The sequence below is a fragment of the Hydra viridissima genome, unplaced genomic scaffold, assembly GCF_058129835.1.
Source record: "Hydra viridissima isolate aposymbiotic clone 2 unplaced genomic scaffold, HvirCarnegie_v1 scaffold_10, whole genome shotgun sequence".
Lineage (NCBI taxonomy): Eukaryota > Metazoa > Cnidaria > Hydrozoa > Anthoathecata > Hydridae > Hydra > Hydra viridissima.
The window spans coordinates 16,931,976-16,954,597 of NW_028324309.1; the positions used below are offsets into that span (position 1 = coordinate 16,931,976).

At 27.1% G+C, this 22,622-nt stretch overlaps 1 protein-coding gene and 2 long non-coding RNA genes across 5 annotated transcripts; 1 reads left to right on the forward strand and 2 right to left on the reverse strand.

Annotated features, from left to right (window-relative positions):
• The first annotated feature begins 2,448 nt into the window (after positions 1-2,448).
• LOC145181720 (aromatic-L-amino-acid decarboxylase-like) lies at positions 2,449-5,749 on the forward strand. The gene is made up of 3 exons (XM_090065671.1): positions 2,449-2,658; positions 3,825-3,930; positions 4,225-5,749. Exons 2-3 carry the CDS (start codon positions 3,825-3,827, stop codon positions 5,655-5,657), a joined length of 1,539 nt encoding a protein of 512 aa, XP_089921797.1. The 5' UTR covers positions 2,449-2,658; the 3' UTR covers positions 5,658-5,749.
• A 2,187-nt stretch (positions 5,750-7,936) lies between these two features.
• LOC149883400 (uncharacterized) lies at positions 7,937-11,522 on the reverse strand. Of its 3 annotated transcripts, none has more exons than XR_016456518.1 (3): positions 11,358-11,522; positions 9,344-9,431; positions 7,937-9,165 (listed from the first exon to the last, which is right to left on the reverse strand). It is a non-coding gene; the product is annotated as an uncharacterized LOC149883400 (long non-coding RNA). The 3 variants fall into 3 exon arrangements; XR_016456517.1 differs by having other exon boundaries at positions 7,937-8,730; positions 9,053-9,431; XR_016456516.1 differs by having other exon boundaries at positions 7,937-9,431.
• Positions 11,523-14,705: 3,183 nt separating this feature from the next.
• On the reverse strand, positions 14,706-21,746 carry LOC149883401 (uncharacterized). Its single transcript, XR_016456459.1, has 3 exons — positions 21,587-21,746; positions 18,337-18,390; positions 14,706-15,155 (listed from the first exon to the last, which is right to left on the reverse strand). It is a non-coding gene; the product is annotated as an uncharacterized LOC149883401 (long non-coding RNA).
• Between the last annotated feature and the right edge of the window lie 876 nt (positions 21,747-22,622).

The window sequence follows — 22,622 nt, forward strand, 5'->3', positions numbered from 1 at the left end:
GATAAGTTATTGGAGTTTATTTCATTTAATACCCAAGAAATTCACATTTTTAGCGATAATGCTACATCGCAGTTTAAAAATAAAGTCGTGATGAGCGCAATAATGCACTTTGAAAAGAAATTTAACAGAATAATATTTTGGCATTTTTTTGCAGCAATGCACGGCAAAGGAGTTGTCGATGGCGTTGGGGCTACTGTAAAACGTTTGGCAACCAACAGAGTAAAGTCTGGAAAAATTGAAATCCAATCAGCTAATGATTTTGTGAATGCTATTCAAGACATAAATGTCAAAGTTCTATATTTGTCAGAGGAAGAAAAGTCAGCGTGAAATTGTGCACTCAAACTATCTCAAATTATCCAGCAAGCCAAAAAAGTGAAAGATATCTCTAAATCCCACTACTTTTATGTCGGTAAGAGCCAGATCATAGCGGAAAAAACTTCACCGTGACGTATTTAGTATTTAAAACAAATAAAAAGATGTAACCATTTTTATTTTAAATTATATTCTTATTCACTTTATATTTTTGTTTTCCTAAAACAAATGGTTTGTAAATGGAATTAAGGGGGCGTCCTTAAAGTATGTCACCCAATATTTGTCAATTTTAACCCCTGCCTCCTGTCACAAACGATCAGATATACATGCACCCCTCTCTCATTAAAAGTATGTCGCATATTTCAGCACACACACACACCCCCCCCCAAAAAAAAAAATAATAATAATAACACAAAACAACCAACAGCAAGCAAACCTTTTTTCACGTTATTGAAACTAAATGAAATTAAATATTTTGATTCCATCCACTTTGGTGTTTTCAAAGTTGTTCGAGCAGTTTTAGCGTCAAAATCTTTTTAAAAGATTTTAATGTACTCTCGCCAGCCGAATAAACAAGAGGGGACGTTTATTAATTCTTTAATTTTTTTCCGAATCCTCGGAGCTTATTAGGACCCCCCCACCCCCACCCCCCCGTTTAATAATTTTGAAGCAATATAAAATATTTTCTTATTTTTTTACTTTGAGAAAAAGTTTCTCTCAATATTAGATGAAAATATGAACAACCAACCAATAAAAATATTTTAAGCTTTTTAAAACTTTGACCTTCCCGTTTTATTAAACGTTATTATTAAAGTTTATTAGATTTTAGAAAAGTTTCCGACCCTCCTGTTTATTAAGACCCCCACCCCCTCCCGTTTATTCAGCAGGGGAGAGTAAATAGTTAGCAGCATTTTAAAAAATTAAGCGGGCACATAAAAATTATAAGCGTAAGTAAAATTTTCGAATAACTGTAACATTTTCTTATTTGAATAACTCAATAAAAATTAATAAAGTTGTCATACCAAATGTAATTTTTTAAGTTGCTCTTGCGCTTCGGAAAATAAGTGTTAACAATTTAAAAACTTCATTAATATCTACAAAAAAATCTGTCAGTAGAGAGTCGCCAGTTATTGAAAATTACTTTTGTTAATTACTTTGAATGAATGAGTTTTAATACAACTGCCGTTCTTTTGTTACATAACTCTAAAAAATCTATCGCGAAATAATAGATATAAAAATTCCACGAAAATAATCGCAAGGTAACGTAAGTGATGTAACGTAAGTTAAAAACCTAGTATCAAGAAAACAAGTATATCTTTCTTTGCCGGTCACCTCTGATAATTTTTTTTTTTATCATTGTAATTAGTATTGAATTCTCAACATCTTGTAAAAATTTCTAACACGATCCGGATTAATGGTTCGCAAATATTCGACCTAAAAGTTGCAACACTTTTTTACCTTGTTTTCTGCGTAACGTAAGTTAAGTGGCATTTTCGGTAATAAATTCGCCCTCTTTTAGCCAGACTCAAAACATTTTAGCTTGTTTTATTCTTTAGACTGACAGCTTTCATAAAAATCAGCTAAAAATTTAATTTAAAGTTTAAATATGCAAATATTTAATAAAGTTGTTGCGCGTGTAACGTAAGTTAAAAATGGAATTGCCCATATATATATATTAATCATATAAATATATATGAAATATATATATTAATATTTGTTTATAGGCAGAATGGCTGGAACTGCCATCAAAACTATAACTAAATATTATCTCGGCTATAATTTCGTTAGTATTAATGGATTCCATGTGCTGAAAAATCACTTCTCCTTGTAATTGTATAATACGTTTCAATGTATGCTCTAACAAATTCTTTAATGGTACTTGTGTAATGATATTGGAAATTGATATACCATTTGGTCTACATACTGATTTACATTTCCAAATCTTTTTGTAATCTGGATACATTTTACAATTTTTGATAACAGCTCCTTGTCTAATGTCTTAATCTTGTTGTTTACTTAAATTAGAATCAAAAATTAATTCTAATGCTTCTTCGGCTGTATAACGTACTGTTTCTTTTTTTGGTGAAGTAAGTTTTTTTAATTTTAGTTGGCTGAGATGAAATTTTGTTCAATTCTTTTAGAACCAATGCTAAATCACGTTTCTGACGTGCAGCCATACCTGATGCTTGTAACATAAGAGATGTTTCGTGCAAATTATCCCGGCATAACTCTTATGCTTCCAATCTCTTGGCCCGATACGATTTTTCGGTATATGATAACCTTGGTCGTCCAGAAGATATTGATGGAATTGATTGACTTGAAGATGTTGATGGAATTGCATCATCAGTAAATATAATTTCTCTTTTCAACCAATCTGAATTTTTACTTTTAAACCTGCATATCTTTCTTTGACAATCTGACCATTTTCTATCAAAAGAATTGCACAAATCCTCGTATTTGAAACGGAACATCACTGAAAAAAAAAACAGATATATTTTTAATTAGGGCAACTAGGGGCAAGTTTTGAAAATTGGAATACATTCCTGAACATTACCAAAATTTAATCGTGTAAAAATATTTTTGGAGAAATACGGAGATTTTTTTAAAAGTCAAATCAAAGTTTTGAAAAATGTCAAGGAAGAAAAAATTCTATACACGCGCTTATTTCTTTTATATAATCAATATAATAATGCAGTATTTTAATTTAATTGAATAATTTTAAAAAGTATATACCTGTATAAAAATAATTTTCTTTACAGCAATCAAAAATGTTAATTATTTCAAAAGTTATGTATTATTAAATCAACAGCTCACTTTACTCTAACTCACTGCAAACTAAACTGAGATTAAATATATCCTCAACTTGAGTGCATATTAAAAACAAATTAGGCGATTAATTTAAAAATAGACCACGTTTATTATCACTTTGATGGGTTTACTTTAAGGTACCACTTAAAAAAAATCTTTTTTAGAACTTAAAAAAAATGGGTTTCCGCCAAAAAATCGGGTCTCAGAAAACATAGTGCAACGGTTTGATTAAAATCTTTGTACTCTTTGTATTTTTTTTTCAAGAAAATAAGAATCATTAAAAAACAATGCGTACAAATAAATGTTGATAAATCGGAAGTAAACGCGAATCAAAAAAGAACGCGAAGCTCGAAGACGTAAAGTTTTCGCGTTTAAGAAAGGAATTTTTAAATACGATGATGAGAGCAGTGAAGAACAATTTTTTTTTTATAAATTTTTTAAAGCTTTACAAATTTAATCTTTTAAACTTTTGCTTGTATTTTTAAAAATCAATTTTTGTATACACGATCTTTTTTTTTTTAAAAAAAAAAATCACAAAACTTTAAGTTAATGAAAATCAAAATTAAAACCAAAAAAAAAAAAAAAAAAAAGAAAGAAAATAAATAAAAAAAAAAAGCTTCAACTTATCTGACATTGATATTTTATTTTAATTTCATTTTAATTTAACTTTAATTTAATTTTATTATATTTTAATGCTGTTTTAGATGGTCCCTTACAAAATTATTCTCGATATAAAAAAACAGTCACTGCTCATCAGAGTATGCAGACTCTCGATTTTGAGTTCAGCTTCTCAAAGACAAGCATATAAAGGTAAAGTTTTTATATCTGATTGAAAGATCTTAACCTATTTGAGAATTATTTTATCTAAACTTGTTTAGATTTTTATAACATTTTTCATTTTTCGACATGATTTTCTAGTATTGAAAATTTTGAAATAAATAAAATTTTGCTAATTGCTAAAGCTTTAAATTTGATAAATTTGAAGATACTAGGAGATGAATTGATGTTAAGAGCCTTTGAAACCATATATCTTTTTTGTGAAAGTATTTTTGTATCTGATCTTTAATCTTTCTGGTATTTCTACTTTGTTTTTGTATTTGAAAGCACCATCGATGGTTAATTCAGAAAACAGATTTGACATTGAAGAATTTAAGCAATTCTCAAAAGAAATGATTGACTACGTTGCAAATTACTATGAAAATATAGAAAAAAGAGACGTTCTTCCGAAAATACAACCCGGTTATTTAAAGAACCTTTTACCAACAAAAGCACCAATCGAAGCAGAAAAATGGCAAGATGTAATGAAAGATATTGAAAAATTAATCATGCCTGGCGTAACCCATTGGAGACACCCTCATTTTCATGGATATTTTTCAACTGGAAGCAGTCTCGCTTCAATTGTTGCTGAAATTCTCGCAAACGCACTTTCTGGACCAGGATTTTCGTGGATATCTATGCCAGTTAGTACCGAGTTAGAGATGATCATGATGGATTGGATTGCGGATCTTATAGGACTTCCTGAACATTTCAAGTTTTCATCAAACGGTACTGGAGGCGGTGTCATACAGGGTTATGCCAGTGACGCTACTCACTACACGCTGTTGCTCGCTCGATCTAGAAAAATTGGAAGGAACACAAACTGTAATGACACCTTATCAAAGCTAGTCGTGTATACTTCAGATCAGGCACATTCATCGGTAACAAAAGCTGCCATGTTAGCGGGAATAAAGCTACGTTACGTAGATACTGACGAAAACTTCACGCTTAGAGGCGAAGGCTTGGAAAAGGCCATTAAAGAAGACAGAGAAAACGGGCTTATTCCGTTTTATCTCTGTGCGACTCTGGGCACTACGACGTCATGTGCTTTTGACAACATTCGAGAATTAGGGCCGATATGTAACAGAGAAAAAATATGGATGCATGTAGACGCAGCGTACGCTGGAAGCTCGTTTGCGTGCGAGGAGAATCGTCATTTCATGGCTGGCGTTGAGCTAGCTGATTCATTTAACTTCAATTTGCATAAGTGGATGCTTGTGTCCATTGATTGCTCTGCATTATGGGTAAAAGACAAAAGTGAAATAAATAGCGCTTTCAACGTTGACCCTGTTTATTTAAGATTTCCTTCTGGCGCAGAGTTGCCACAATTTCGACATTGGCAGATTCCGTTGGGACGCCGTTTTCGGTCTCTGAAAGTGTGGTTTACACTACGTCTTTACGGACAAAAGGGAATACAAAATCATATTCGAAGTCATATCCGACTTGCGCGAGAGTTTGAAGCGATGATTCTGTCTGATGACAGGTTTGAAATTAGCTATCCGGTAACCATGGGGCTGGTGTGTTTTCGCTTGAAAGGTAGCAACGAACTGAACGAAAAGCTGAATGCGTTAGTTAATACAGACGGCCGTATACACATAACTCCATCAAAACTTGGAGACAAATATATATTGCGACTTGCTATCGCATACGAGCACGCGACTACAGAACACATAGAGTTTGCATATAACAACATTAAAAAACACGCAGAGTCGTTGTTATAGAAGCTAGATTTTATGGGAGGCCTTTTATACCAACTTAAGATCTCATGTGCTTTGTCATTTTTAAAGTGAATTAAAACCTTTAGAATTTTTACTCTTTACTACCTTTATAATCATCATTTACTTTGATTCATCAGCAAGGAACCAAGTTTACAGTAAATGTTAGCAGATAACCTTAAAACGCACTTTAAAGCATATGAAATTCACTAAGCATATATTTAATGTCAATCATAGAGTATTAAGTTAAACTCTTTTTGCTATTTTTATAATGACGTTGCGTTCTTCCTACTTATAACAGTAAGTATTGCCGTCAGCTACGCGGGAGACCGGGCTTTGACTCCCCGCTGAGGAGAGTTAATTTAAAATTTACCTTGCAGACGTCTGTGGTGGAGTAAATGACTTGATCATGAAATTTCAGGGCTGAAGTAGTATGATTTGAAATTTAAAGACTCAGGGCCTGATTAAGACGATGAGGAAGATATATAAAGTACGCCCACTATTATTGGCAACGTAATGCAATGACTCATTGCATAGCAAATTTCGCATTTTATTTTAATCTTTAATTTAAAAATTACTCATTTTAATAAATATTTTGAAAGCAATCTTAATTACATTATGAAAAAATAAATTCTTTCTTTATAGCAATAACAATTTGTTTTAAAAAAGGCTCCATATACTCAGCCTCAAGATCCTTAATCTTGCATTCGTTTGACGAAATACAATTTCATCTGCTTGATTATCCGCTTTAATAAGATAATGTTGGCTTTCATTTCATGTTCTTTTTTTGTTTCGGAAGCATTTTAACAAAAAGTTGGTGTCGTGCAAGGATTCCCGACTCAAGAAACAAAAAAGTGAAAACGACGAGAATATAGTTTTTTCATTAACCGGTGAACTATTTTATAAAATTTCTTACTCTTACTTGGTGTGAAATTTTAAGATATCTCTTAGTTTTCTTTCTCTTTCTTTATTGATTATTTATCTCAACTTTATCTATTCTATAGCTATGAATTCCCAAAACCCTGAATACCCACTCATATGTCAACTATGACTGTAACTCGTCTTTTACACTTCCTAATCATTCGTAACCTCCTTGAAATTTGACTTACGTAAACCCTTTTCCCCTTCTCTTTTGTCTTTACAGTCTTTTACACTTTTTACATTGAATAATTTGTTTTTAGAGTTAGCGTCTTTTCATTTTCACTTGTTAGCGTGTAAAATATTAATGATTGATTTCGGGTGGTTTGATAATTACTAATGGCATCTTGTTTACATTTTCTATTGGAATTAATTTTCTCTTAATAGAGACAGTGATGTTCTTTAAAACTACTGAAGAATAAATCTTATTACAAAAAAGCAATCAAACCTGTGAACCTGAAGACAAAAGCTATGTCGTTATTGTTTAAGTGGTAAAACAGCAGAATAGTTCATTATGATTGTCTTTTTTCAAAAAGCAATAAATGCAAGAGTCACCGCTCACCAATATAAACAGTCCTAATTCATTTCTTCCACGAAATCAATTCACATGATTCAAACAGATTCACGTTTCAAAATTGATTTTACAAAGTGTGAATTTAAAAAACTGAATAAACGAAAATCTGAGTGAACTTAATTATTTTAGAATGTTTTAACTTTTAGACTTTGAGTGATAAACTTTTAATGCAACGTGATGTGATGACGTGATGATAGTTATTTTCTGAAAAAGAATGGCTTGACAAAAAACTCAATCCCGCTTTCTTCAGTCACTGTTATATTTATTTTGGATCTTAGGTCCGCCAAAAAGTTATATCTCTACATTCAGCATTTGGCAGCCCTTATCTTATTTATTTAATTGTTTTAGAAGCAGATCAAACGAGCCACAGCTTCCGAGATGAGACTTTTCTTGCTTCTCGTTTGAAATGCTCTAACTAAAGCTTCAGCTCAATCTGTCCCAGGCCTTTATTTGATGTTTCTCATCGATTTTCACAATGCAACTTTTGTAAAACTAAAACTTTTTTCAAAACCACGCTTAATACAACGGATTACCCTTTTCATAAAGCCTACGGTTGTCATGATCAACCGGAACTAACCGGAAAATCACAAAAATGTTGTCACGTGCACATTATTATGAAATTTTAGATGAAACACGTGGAGAAAGTGTTGCACTACTCACGGACACGCAGCTTGGGTATATAAAATACAGTAAAAAAATTTAAAAAAATTTTTTTAAGGAAAATATAAAAATGCTAACTACATAAAGATTGTTGAAAAAATTTTATTGGGACAAAGTTTTTTCAGTTAGAATATGTTTCTAAAAATATCTTTTGCACTCTCTAACAATAACAGTGATTATAAAAAATACTGAGTACCATTATGAAACTAAAAAAAATAAAATGAAATAATTTATAAAGTTAGAGAAATAATAAAAAAGCAAAAAGTTAAAATAAAAAAACCATAAAAATATTTCGTTGACAATACTCTTTCGAAACAAAAACTTGGTGCATTGAACACTGTTACGAATATCTTATGTATTCCTCCTCATCGACCTTAAAGTGATCCATCCTCATTTTCCCAAAAACAGTGTGAAGAATAGGAATTTTGGAGAAAGCAGCAGGTAAACATCTCCTTCATCAAAGGGATACTAAACTCGGATTATCTCGTCACCTGAATATAAGGGATGTTCATAGGAGGCTTATAAATTTCCTAAAAAACAGAAAGTTTCTTCTATCGTACGCGTAAAGCTTCGCGTAATCGATTTAATTGCAAAACCAAATTGCATACTTTGAGATTGTACCAAGCAAAAGATTCTGGTTTTCATTTTGTAGGTATTTTTATGAAGTGCTGCTTTTTATCACTGTTATACATTGTTCATGCTGCGTATTTCAAGTACATTTCATTCCGGCTTTTATTACAGGAATCATTATAAACAGAAGGAAGTTTTTTAAGAAAGTGAATCTTTATTTGGAATAGATTTACATGAAAAACTCCAATTTTGCAAAAATCATGTAAAGAAGAGGAAATAAGAAATCCTGCAAGTGATGAAACAGCGTGTGTCTGGCAATTTATTGATTTCCTTCCTGCTAAAGCTTAGTTCATAAACCTTAGATAAAATAAATTTGCTAACTTTCAATTTGACAATATTTTTTGCTGATAAAATTTTTTATTGATTCAAAGTGAAAACTTGAATCAATAAAAAATTGGAGATGTTCAATGCATAAAAAGGCCAGATAAAGTAATTAACATGACTCGAAACTTTATTGGAACAATTCGAAGGTTGATAGAATTTCACCTAATACGGTATAAACTTTATGAAAAACGGAAAAAAAAAACAGTAATATAAAGTGACATAAAGTTTTTCCCAAAATTTTTTTCCAAGCAAAATTAAGATTTTAAACGCTTATTAAAAATTTAAAGTTGCGAACCAAGTGCTCATATGTTATAAATCACAACAGCGATCGATATCATTATCATCATCGTCATCATCATCGTCATCATCATCGTCATCATCATCGTACCATAATATGTCACTACTGACCTATAAATCATAACAGCGAGATTCTTATGGCTAATCGATAAAAAAAGAAAAAAAAAAAAAAAAGTATAAATCAGCATAAAAAAAACTTATGATCTTTATCAAACTGCATCGTTAAACAGATCGTAAGATTTTCATTATATTCTTTTATGAGAGCAGCATATACAGCCTCAATACTAACAGCTTTGACAGGATTATACTTTATTATAAATTCATTCAAGTTGATTCCGTTTATATTTTTTGGTCGTCTTTTTGAACAATTTTTTAATCTAAAGAAAATTAATAATTTAAAGTAAAGAGAAAAACATAAAACTTTCAAATAAATGAAACTTTCAATTTAATTTTTCTAACATATGAAACGTTCTCATATAAAAAACTTTTTGATGTATGAAACTAATATATAAAAGACTCAAATATATGAAACTTTCTAATATATAAAAGACTCAAATATATGAAACTTTCTAATATATAAAAGACTCTAATATATGAAACTTTCTAATATATAAAAGACTCTAATATATGAAACTTTCTAATATATAAAAGACTCTAATATATGAAACTTTCTAATATATAAAAGACTCTAATATATGAAACTTTCTAATATATAAAAGACTCTAATATATGAAACTTTCTAATATGAATTTTTCTAATGAATAAAACTTTCCCATTTACAAAACATTTTAATATATAAAATTTTCTTATATATGAAATTATCTAATTTACAAGACGTTGTAATCTGAAACTTTTTAATATAAAAAACATTTTAATTTATGTTTATCAACCTAATAAAAAAAGTAGAAAAAGTAAAAAATAAAATTTTTCGGAGAAAAATAAAATTTTTTCCCTAATAATGATAATAATAAAAAACAAAAATAATAACAAAAATAATAACAAAAATAATATCAAAAATGATAACAAAAATAATATCAAAAATAATAACAAAAATAATATCAAAAATAATAACAAAAATAATAACAAAAATAATAACAAAAATAATAACAAAAATAATAACAAAAATAATAACAAAAATAATAACAAAAATAATAACAAAAATAATAACAAAAATAATAACAAAAATAATAATAAAAATAATGATAAAATGATAATAAAAATAATAATAAAAATGATAACAAAAATGATAATAAAAATAATAATAACAATAAATGATAATAAAAGTAATAGTAATAGTAATAAAAAAGATAATAAAAATAATAATAATAACCTTGATAATAATTATTATTATCATTATTTACATTACTATTATTACTTTTACTACTTATGTAATTATCATTATTACATTTATTATTAATCCTGATAATAATGATAATAACAATGATAATATAAGTATTACTATTATTGCTTTTATTATTAATGTTATCACTATTATTATTACCATTATCAATATTATTATATTATTTTAACAATTATTATTATTATTATCATTTTTGTTATTATTATTATTATCATTTTTGTTATTATTATTGTTATTATTATTCTTATTATTATTGTTATTATCATTGTTATTATTATTGTTATTATTATTCTTATTATTATTGTTATTGTTATTGTTATTATTATTGTTTAATTTTTGTTATTATTATTCTTATTATTATTGTTTTATTACTATTACATTATTATTACTGTTAATGATAATAATAATAATAATATATATATATATTACTATTATTATTATTCATATTATTATTCATGTTATCATTATTATTATTATCATTATTATTATTATTATTATTATTATTATTATTATTATTATTATTATTATTATTATTATTATTATTATTATTATTATTATTATTATTATTATTATTATTATTATTATTATTATTATTATTATTATTATTATTATTATTATCATTATTATTATTATTATTATTATTATTATTATCATTATTATTAATATTATTATTGTTATTATTGTCATTATTATTTTTATAATTATTATTATTGTTATTATTATTATTTTTATAACTGTTATTGTTATTATTACTATTATTATAAATATTATTATTACTACTATTATTATTATTATTATTATCATTATTTTCATAATTATTATTTTTATTATTATTATTATTATTGTTGTTGTTATTATTATTATTATTATTACCATTTCTTAAAACCCTCTTCATTCTTAAAGATTGGTGTTAAAGTTTGTTTTATAATTTTCACATACAAACCTTCATGTTGCAAAAAGAAGGACATCCATCCGATGCAATTTAGGAAGTAATTAACTTTTGAAATATTTAAAATATTTTAACGAAAGACGTAAATATTTCACTAACCAATAGTTTAAAATATCTTTAAAGCAAAATAAAAACTATACTGAATGTAAAAAACTCATAGTTGATCAAATATTGATTTATATATTTAAAACGTTTTTAAATCGTTATTTTAAACAAATCTTAAAGCACTTTAATCTCTATTGGTTAGAAAAAAACCAATAAATAGTTTATCAGAAATCTTCAAATGTGATTGGTTCAAAATTATAAACGGAAGTATAATAACGGTATTGATTAGTATTTGTAAATTAATTCTAAAAACTATTTGTTTAATAGTTTATACATAAAAGTTTATACTTTTCATGTTTAAACGACATAAATTTTTCAAAGTTGTGTACTACTTTTTTCTTTATTTTAAACCGAATTTTATGAGCAGTTATTTTTATATAAACACCAAACTTACGGTACTGAGAAGATTAAATCTTAATTTAATCAAAATTTAATGAGACTTTGGATGATTGAAAAATATCATGCTTAATATCAGTAATATCAATGTAACCAATATACTAAAAATATATTTATTAATGTAAATAATACCGAATGGTATTCTTGTCTAAAACGAAAAGACTGCGTGATTTTTTTTATGCATCATTTGAACCAGACCAAAAAATTTATATTTAATGATAATGTTTGTATTAATTTTTTTTTTTTTTTATAATTTTAAGACAAAAAAAAAAAAAAAAAATATTGAGTCCATGAAATCAAAAACTTTACGTTGATATTTTTAAAATGCGTAATGAATTCTGTTCAAAATAAATTATATATATTTTTAAAGGGTTATGTTTCATAACTTAAGATGAAAGATTACAAAGTTTTTAGTTTTCAGAAAGGGTTCAAGGTTTTTCACCTTGTTTATAGTTTTGTAGTTCTAATGACTGTTATTTGTGATATTTTTTATTCTTTATGACAATTACACAAAACCAAAAAATATTTCAATGAGACTTTCCTGTATTACAAAGAAAATTCTTTACCAATTAGGGGCGGGTAAAAAATGGATGGGCGTCTAAAGTATTTAATAAATGTAATTACAAATGCCTAAGCTCAAATTCATAATGGTAACTATGCAAAGAAAAAATTTATTTATTAGGAAGGATAAAATTGATATTGCTCGATACAAAAAAAAAAATGTTGATTGAAATTGAAAATAAGTTAAAGCACAGAAAAATGATTGTTAGTTTATATGCATTTGATCCACTTGAAATACAATAACCAGTTTTCAGCAAATATTTAGACTGCGATTTTTTCCTCCACACATTCTTAACTTTGCTCCACGTTTTTCTTGATAAAGAAAAGAATTTAATAAATAAAATTTACAAATATAAATATGATAAACAAATTTGATGATTTAATAAATGCAAAACAAAATGAATTCAAATAAACTAAATTTAAAATGTTATAAAATTCTAAAACTGTTTTTTATCAAAAAATTTTCATTCAGATAGGCATTTTAAAAACCCTCTTTTTTTTTTTTTTTTTACTTTGCAATATTTTGTCTGCTTGAATCTATCATTATCTTTTTAAAGATAAAAGAAAATATAGCAAATGATAATGATCTTTGCTAAACAAATTTTTCAATCCAAGTTTTTTAAAACATTCTGCACATTTTTTTTAGGCAAATATTTTGAGATGAGTAGACTTAAAATTTATTAAAAAATAGTAAAAAGCCGAAAAACAAAGTTTGAAATACTAAATTAGTGGATAGTTAATGAATTCTCAACAAGATCATGGTAATTTTCAGTTTTTTTTTTGCTCTGTTTGTGGTTTATACATCGAAATGCAAACAAACTAAATATTGGATTTTATCACCAGATACGAATCAATCGGACACCAGATGTTTATCAAGATTTTGATAAAGTATATTCAGTTAAAGATAAGAAAACAGTTGACCGATGATAAAATATTAAAAAACGAATATGATACAATGATGCTCTTCATACAAGCTAAATAAAATGAAACTTGGGAAGATTCTGTGAAAAAACTTTACAAAAAGAATGGTAAATACGAGCTATATTCTGAGATTTCAACACAATATGCACACTCCTTTGCTTGTCAAGCTTATTATTATTAATTGCAGTTTTATTATTATTTTTATTAATTGCATATTATTATTATTATCATTATTAATTGTATTGTGATGGGTGTGGGGTATTGGTATTGAATGCTGTAATCTGTATGTTTTGGTAACAGACTAGAAACCGAGCTAAAGTTATTAGTTTTTATGGAGTACTTAACTGATGATCTACGCTGGTTTGTAAAAAAATCTTAACGATATTACTAAAAATTTATCTAATTTTTCGGAAATATCAACCCATCACTTATTAAAGGGAGCAATTAGACTTTGGTTTTTGATATCTATATAGAGATAAAAATGATATACAAATGATATCCGATGACTTCTCAGACCTCTGATTGTCATGCTTGATAAGAATGTTTATGAGAACTGAGATATAGCGCGATGTTCGAATTATATTCTCCAATTTTAAACGTTGAGAGAAAGTTTTTGATTTTTTTCTAAAAGTAAAAATTACTTAAAATTTTAGCTTTAATTTTTAAACTTATAACTTATGCTTTAAATGATTTATATTTAAACAAACAAGCTGTTTAGAAAAAAATCTAAAAAATAAAACTTATTTTAAAAGTAATCATTACTTATTAAATTTAATAACTCATTTTCTTCCAACTTTTACGATGGGAGATAGAACAAAATAATTCTAACTTCACGATAGGTCACCAGTTCAATATATATACACTAAAGTTTCTACAAAATGAAAGTTAGTTTTAAGTATTTCTCCGTTATTCTGGAAATTTTTTGAAAATTTATTATCGACTTATATATCAAGTATGACATTCAATATTATATATTATTATTACTATCGTTTATTATTATTATTATTATTACTATTATTATCATTATTATTATTATTATTATTATTATTATTATTATTATTATTATTATTATTATTATTATTATTATTATTATTATTATTATTATTATTATTATTATTGTTATTATTATTATTATTGTTATTATTATTATTATTATTATTATTATTATTATTATTATTATTATTATTATTATTATTATTATTATTATTATTATTATTATTATTATTATTATTATTATTATTATTATTATTATTATTATTATTATTATTATTATTAATATTATTACTATCATTATTAATATTATTATCATTATTGAAAATAAAAAACATTTTAAGTAAAAACAACGTTTTTGTTCTCTATTTACATTGTGTATTGAATTTATAGTCAAATAGTTATTTAGGAACTACAAGCTTTTTGTAAAAAATAGTAAAATAAATTAAAATAAATGGGAGTAATTTTTTTCATTTTAATATATACATTAAAATTTACTTTCATTAAGTTTATATAAATATATAAAGTGATAGTTTTACACAAATAAAATTTCTGAAAGTTTAGACTCGTTAGTGTATTCTTATGTCGTCCCCTACTTCAAATCCATTCATGATAAGCGGCACCTTCTTTGTGCTTTCTACTTTGGCACACTTGAGCATACATCCGATTCGCCTCTGCACGCATGAAACATGCTCGTCAACGGAACTGGAAAACTTGTCACACAAGTCATATTGGCCGTGACAATTGCTTTCACATGAAAATTCATGGCCCACATTGAAGTGTTCGAATTTTTTGAACGGAGCAGCGTTTAAACTGGCTCTAAATGTCAAAAGTACAAAGTTCAATAAAAAAATCCACTGCGTCATCCTCAATGTCTGGAAACTTCTGAGCTGTAACGACAAAAACTCTGACGTTTAAATATTTTGGGATTGATATAAAGTGGTAAATATTAAGAGTTATAATGCTTAAAATTTGTTGATAAAATAGAGAAGTATTTTCTCTTTACAGTTAACTAATTCTTTTGTATTTAATGAAGTATCCGGTGGTATTTCCTGTCACTGTCACGCTGATCTTGATAGAAAGTAACGGAAAAATAATTTTCCTAATTACGTTGGGGATTTGCAAACCACCGTAAAGTTAATTGTCCATTAAACATTAAATGGGAACTTGCTTTACGAGGATAAACATGAGAAAAGGGGCAGGCCCAGGAAAAGAGTTCGCAACCCTTTTAAATAACTGATTCTTCTGTAAATTAGCATTTTATGCAACGGAGGAAAGAATGCTATCAAAAGAATGTAAAATAAATTTTCACGGAATCATTTTGAGTGTACTTTTATAAAAAAAATTGTATTACAAAAAAATGTATGGAAAAAAAGAAATCGAGAGAGAAAATCTTTAAAACAAGGATTTTAAATAACCATCAAAAACCGAAAAAAGATTTCAAAAGTTGTTGATATTTGAATTTAACTATTCCAAATGGGGTACTATTCAACTATTGGTTGAAAAAATGTCCTGTGAAAAAATCTTTGAGGGAAGTCCATTTAAGCCCACAGACTAGCGTTTAATCTTGCTTTAACAATTTAAACAAAGAGATGAAGACAAATAAAAAATTAAATACATGACATGGCAAGTAATTAAATGGATTGACGTTTTTAAGTTTATAAATGCTTTGGCCCAATTCTCGTCGTAATCCAATGATAATAAATCGATGTTATCTTTTTGTTCTTTACTAACAGATTGGAATGTTATAAATAATTAAAAAACAAAGAAAAATAACACACAAAAAAAAGAAAGTTTAACGAAAATTAGTTGTGATGCACTTTAACATATACCACCTAACGGTACAGCACCACAGATTTTTACAAATGGTCTTGTTGCTATTAGAAAACCCCACTTACAAAAAGAGATACATTTTTGAAAGGTATCGGAAGCTTTAATGATAAACACCCAGCAAATTTGTCGCACTAAAATTAGGTGCCTCTAAACAAACATCCAACTTTTAAAGTTAAAAAATCCGAAAGACTCTGGCTTTTCAGAGCAATAAAGTGCATGTAACTGAGTTTTATTTCTTCTAACTGGAGTTAATTTCATGGCATTAACTGATAGTAATTCATCTTAACTACATTTTTATCATTAAAATTACACAGTATTAAACAAATTTAATGACACGCTTCAAAATAAAAATGATGAAGCATTTTGTTATGAGATGCAACACGTGGGAAGTTTACTATAATACCATTATGCTTGCATTACTGTACGTATGCTGCTGTACGTACTTTAAGGTTTGCTAAAGAAAAAATTTTAATATCATTTATTTTGGTTAACAAATAAACTGTTAAGGCAGTTGGAGCATGTAAATAAATTTATAAACCTGTAAATAAATTAATAAATGTGTTACTAAATTTAATTATTTGGATTATTGAAAAAACTTCCAAAAGTTTTTTTTTATACAACGTTTAACAGGTGACACCTCATAAAAAGCAGCTAAACAAAAATTCGACTTTATTTTATAAAATTTCTCAGTGAATAATTTCAATTTGAATAACTGTTAAATATGAGATAATATAATCTAACCATGACCCCAGTAGACTTTTAACATGCTTTACTTGTTTTTATGCTTTACTTGTCAGCTAAACTTGTAAAGCTACTTTTATTAAAAACATTTATCTAGATTAAAAATTCCATAATCATCCTCATAGAATCCTTCTTTGAAAAAAAAAACCTACATGAAGAGTATCGTTAGAGTAATGAAATTTTTTGTTTGAAAAAATATTATTTTCCCGATAAAAATTTGCAAACTTTAATAAACAATATGTTGCATATTGTGTTGAACACTTAACTGTAAAAGGATCAGATGATCTGAGCATCAAAAATCACGAAATTTATACATAAGGAAAAATATCAAACTGGAAAATTCTCTGTTGAGCTTATTATGTGATGATAAGCATTGTTTGTAACAAAAGTTTCCATGAATTTTTAACAGATAATGACGAATAACTTTGAAAACTTCAAACGCAAATCTTTTTTTTGTTTTGTATAAAATAACCACCATAACATTACAATGAGTGGGTTTGTCCAAGTAAGTTGTTTTCGAATGTTTCCAAATCCTTAAATATTGGTAGAAAAATTTTTGTTATAATATAGTTTCAACTGTCGACTTAGTGAATGAACCAAATATCTAAAAACCTCAATTTTTTTCAAGTTTCATAGTAATGCATAGACTAATATAAAACAAACAAAAAACGAATCTCAAAACTGCAAGCCAACTAAAGTTACAGTTTTAGCACAAAGGTATTAAGTCTCGCAATAAACGAAGACGAATAAGATCAGTATTGCAGGGGTTTTAGTATTGCAGAGATTTTGGTTAGTTCACTTTGGTTTGAACTCTTTGGATAATAGTAAACCTATTTTCGCATACTTTTTAGATACTTCTCAAATACATTGATTTCTTCTTATTTAAATTGATAACTATTTCACATTTATCATGCTAAAATTTGTAAATTTTTGATTTGCTTTAATTTATTCTTACTGATTTGCATTGATTTGCATTAGTTTGCATTGGTTTGCATTGATTTGTATTGATTTGTATTGATTTGGATTGATTTGCATTGATTTGCATTGATTTGCATTGATTTGCATTGATTTGCATTGATTTGCATTGATTTGCATTGATTTAAAAAACTAGATGGCTATTTCAATTTAACTTCTTTTCTAAAATTGATGAATAGGCTCTTCTTAAAATTGTTGGATTCACGAGTCAATGGAAGATAATCATTTTAAAAATTATAAAGGTTTAAGTATTTTGCAATATATTTAAATCCAGTTGATAAAATCTTTAAAAGTATTTTTAATAAAGTTTACTTAAATGATTTTTTTTAGAAAAACCTTGTTGAATAAAATCTAGCACGCATGAGTAAAGCATTGTTCAAATGAATTACGTCATTACTGGGTTTAATGGATATCTGGCAAAAAATTGAAACTTGTGCTAAATTATTTTTACCTTTTTAGTTACAATTAGTTGATACTTCTTCCAATACTAACGAGTTTTCAACAGCTGAAAAAGAAGAAAAGAAATGAAAACGAAAAGTATAATACATAAACTCGTATTGTTAAAAAAAATCTCTTTAGTTTGTATATGTTTGTTTTTAAGCGATGAACATTTTTTAAAATTATTTAAAATTGTTCTTTTTTGGGTATTATTATCACATAATGCTGAGCAGCGTTTATACCTTATTCAAAAAATTTATTTTTGGAAGAAGGTAAGTGGAGGTTATAAAAAGATTGTGCTAATTAAAGTTTATAAAACACTAAAGAATTTTTAGTGGGTTGTCCTGCAAAGCTATTTTTGCAGGACATGGATTTCTTCAATTGGTAAGTTAATGAATTAATGTAATAATAACGATTTTGACACGATGAGGAGTAATGAGAGCTTATAATTTTTAATTAAACAGATTACTTTGACTTACTTCGTCGGAAATTTTTATGAAACAATTTACAAAAAGCTAATTAAAAAATAATGCGTTTGATTGAACAACATTTACATACTATAGTTGCCTCGCTACTATTCGGTTGTGTAGATGTTTACCACAAATTAGCGTCATTCAGCCTCTGAAGGCGTTAATCCAATTACGCCCACTAAAAGTTAAATTACAAAACGCACAACTTCCAAAGTTTACTCAAATAAAAAAGGGGATCTTAAGTTGCTTGACTTTCATTTTGAAGGCAATTTCATCATGGTAACTAAGTGCATAATACATCGAAAGTTGTTTGCAAGTTATTTTTTTTATTTTTAGTGCCACATGCAAAATATAAAGAAATAAATTTATTTTTAATACTATTTTTGAAAGGAACACTTTCACTGATTTTTTTTTTTCCTATATGTAAGGCTACATACTTTATTGGAGAGTTTTAGCTGATTGTTGAAGTTATAAATATATTTTTTGTTTACCACCCTAATTGGGCATTGAAAAATGAACCTCCATCCCCTCCCTACTCTTTTATAACCATCTTCCCTTATAACCATTGTCCTTCAAATAAAAAGTGTTGATAAAATAAATGTTTTTGATCCGTGATTCTTAATAATGACCAGTGTTTGTCATTTTGACCAGTGTAGAGGAGTTTTAAAGTAAAAATTTTACAACCGTAGCCTAATAGGCCTGTTTTTAAGTAAAGATTTTTTAAAATCTCACCTTTCATACAAACTTTACTTTATTCATCCACACAATAACAAAGAGTTTTTTTTAACCCCTTTCCATTGGTTCAATAAATTTCATTTTTTTATATTAAGTTGCAAAGAACCTCTAAAATGGCGTCATTTAATAGTGTAGAATCTTGATAAATTATATTTAAAAAAAAAGCTAAATGTAAAACAAATTGTACGGAAACGAATTGTACGGAGCGTGGAACTCTCTAAAATATCGGAAATCTTGGAAAATATTTTTCTGTCATTTCGATGAAATTAAAATTTTTATTTAAATAGTTAAAGTAAGCATGGTCTAGTAAATCAGCTTTCCCGGTTCAAAACCACGATTAAAAAATGTTTATTATTGGTAACTCTAACTCGTATATTTTTCCTCGCTAAAACTGTAGCAAAGTAGATAAATTCTAACAAAGTAGAAGTAACGAAACAGCTAAATTGTTGACGGCTATATTTTGAAATCACTCAATCGCCGAAAGTTTACACTTTGGGAATTTGGCAAAAATGGGCGGTAATTTCAGAAACTTTGAAACCGCTGTTTTTAAACTAATCTGCAAACGTCATTTAATATTTGTGAAGAGAAAATTCCAAAATTTTACTACAATTTTTTACATAAGCTCAATTTAATCGCTAACAATGGAATAAAAAAACTCATAAAAGATATGTAAATCTACCTAAAGTTGTTCTTTAATTAATTTGAAATGGCGATCATTAAAAACAATCCATGAATCAACCACCAGCAGAGTAGATACAAAGCAAGGAAATCTCAATTATTTCTGCCTAAGAAGAATTTCTTTGAATTATTGTCATCTCGGAAATATAGTTTTTATCTCCGTTAATTGCAAGTCCTGCAGCAATTACATCGGATCTTCAGAATTTACTCGGATTTGTTTATGTACCTTCGTTTTTTTTATTTAGACATTGTAAAGTATCAATTTCCACAGAAACCTTCCTCACTAGACGGCTGTCCAATAAATATCCAGCTATTACTTTACTCAATGCTAATGAGCAAAGTACTCTTTTGAGTCCTATCTTAATGCGATGTAGAAGGACGCCATGTTTTTTTTTGTTTTATTTTTTAACAAAAACAATTTAACAACAAAAAAAACAAACATGGCGTCCTCTAGCAAAAAAAATCTTTCTAAGATGAGTGGCAAGATAAACAGTCTCAGATTGGTTTGTATCTTCAATTTTGAAGTAAAGAGGAGGATCCATAGTTATCCTAAAGCTGCAATAAAAATAAGATAAAGTGTATTTGTAGCCTGCAAAAGTTAACTGAATTTATTTTTCAAATTTGCAGGGTTCTTTTCTTTGTCTGTTAAATTATAATGATTTAACTTTATCGAAGCATTTACGATATTTCTAATATTGTTTATAGTATATTGATCCAACAGCATTTTAATAACAAAAAGATGACCTAAAAAATAAAACACCAAATGCTGCATAAATATCTTAGACTATCAATTTGTAAGACAACATTATTGGACCGTTTTCTCGAACAAAAAGCAGAAAGTTTGAATACAACTTTTTTATTTAAAATGAGTGGCATTTAATTTGATTTTAAAATGGCAGAAGGCAATCTTAGTATTAAAAAAAAAAAAACGATATAAAAAGTTTTTTCAAAAGCTTAAACAATCTAAATGAATTTTTCAAGAATTTTATTTTTTTAAAAAAAAATGTCTAAACGCCTTTTTTGTAAAATAAATGCATCATAAAAAAGTTTGAATCTTATTTAACTTTGACTAAGTTTTTAATGTAATAATTGTCAAAATAAGTTATTTTTACATTAATGAGTTCCATGCTTAACATAAAATTTTTCGCAGCTTCTAGTTACAATACTTTAGGACGTAATTCGAATCTCTCTTAAAATGCACTACCGCCCATTTTCTTCTTTACACTTTAAAAGTTCCGGCCTTTGTGAAAATATTAATCAAAATGCTATAATTTTTTTTATTCACTAGAAAATACTTCTAAAAAAGTTCTATAATCTAGTATCAATACACCTTTAAAAGCAATCATAGCAAAAATAAGTCGACACAGTCTAATAATTTACCCAAAATTTAGCTCCAATAGCATTCCAATTCTCTTGCAGTTACTTCCATAGACGGTTTCGAAATTTGATTTGAAAATTTAAAAAATTTCTATGAGATTGAATTCAGGACTTTTAAGTCGTTAAATCATGTTTTTCCGTTTTCGCATGTATGCTAACTCTGTCGAAACTGAATGCTCAGAGAATATTTGAGCCGATCGCCAACTTGATTAACTCCATAAAACAAGAAGACAACACAAGATAACAAGAGAATTACAATAATCAAATATGAATTTGTCACTGTTGTGTTTTTAATCCTTATTATTAGGGAAATTATGAATATAAATTTATAGCATTTTATTATGACTATAAATTTTTAATAAATTCAAAATGCTGATTCAATCAGTTTTGTTTGTGATCAGTTCATCTTGACTTAGGATTGGTTACGTTTCAATCTTTCAATTTTTATTATTAAAAAAAATTCAAATAATTTTTAATGGAATAAGTCTAAAATTTTTCATTAGAGAAAAGGCCAAATGGGTTTTATTGAAAAAGAGGTATGACGTCAGATCTTACGTTTTAAACTTTTCAAATATTAAGTTAAATTCATTGACGTTTTAAAATTATTAGGTCAGTGCATAATTATTGAAACTTTTTTATTGTGACTTTTCATTCTATGAAAATGGCGTTTTGTTTATTTTATTTTTTCATAACAAAAGCCCTCTTGTTTTAGTTAGTAAAAATGCGTATTGAAAATCATAACCATATTTGCAATATTTGTCATATTTATCATATTATGCTCTACCACTTCAAAAAGGTTGGGATGCTGCTCAATAATTTCGCGATCTCGACGAATTTTTTGATTAAGGAAAAATCAGAAAAAACCAATTTGAAAGATAGGTTAAGAAGTTCAAACAGGTAATTCTAACCTCTCAGATGAAGAAGGAAGAGATTGACCATCCAATTTTTATGAACAGGTACTTTTGGAAGCTGTAAGATTGGGCTAAGCTTGACTCCAAGAATGTTGGCCGAAGACTTGAATAAGGACATTCGAGCATTA

Coding starts and splice junctions, on each gene's coding strand:
- LOC145181720 (XM_090065671.1), top strand. CDS start 3,825: ATGGTCCCTTACAAAATTATTCTCGATATAAAAAAACAGTCACTGCTC. Junction 3,931..4,224: donor TCAAAGACAAGCATATAAAG/GTAAAGTTTTTA, acceptor TGTATTTGAAAG/CACCATCGATGGTTAATTCA.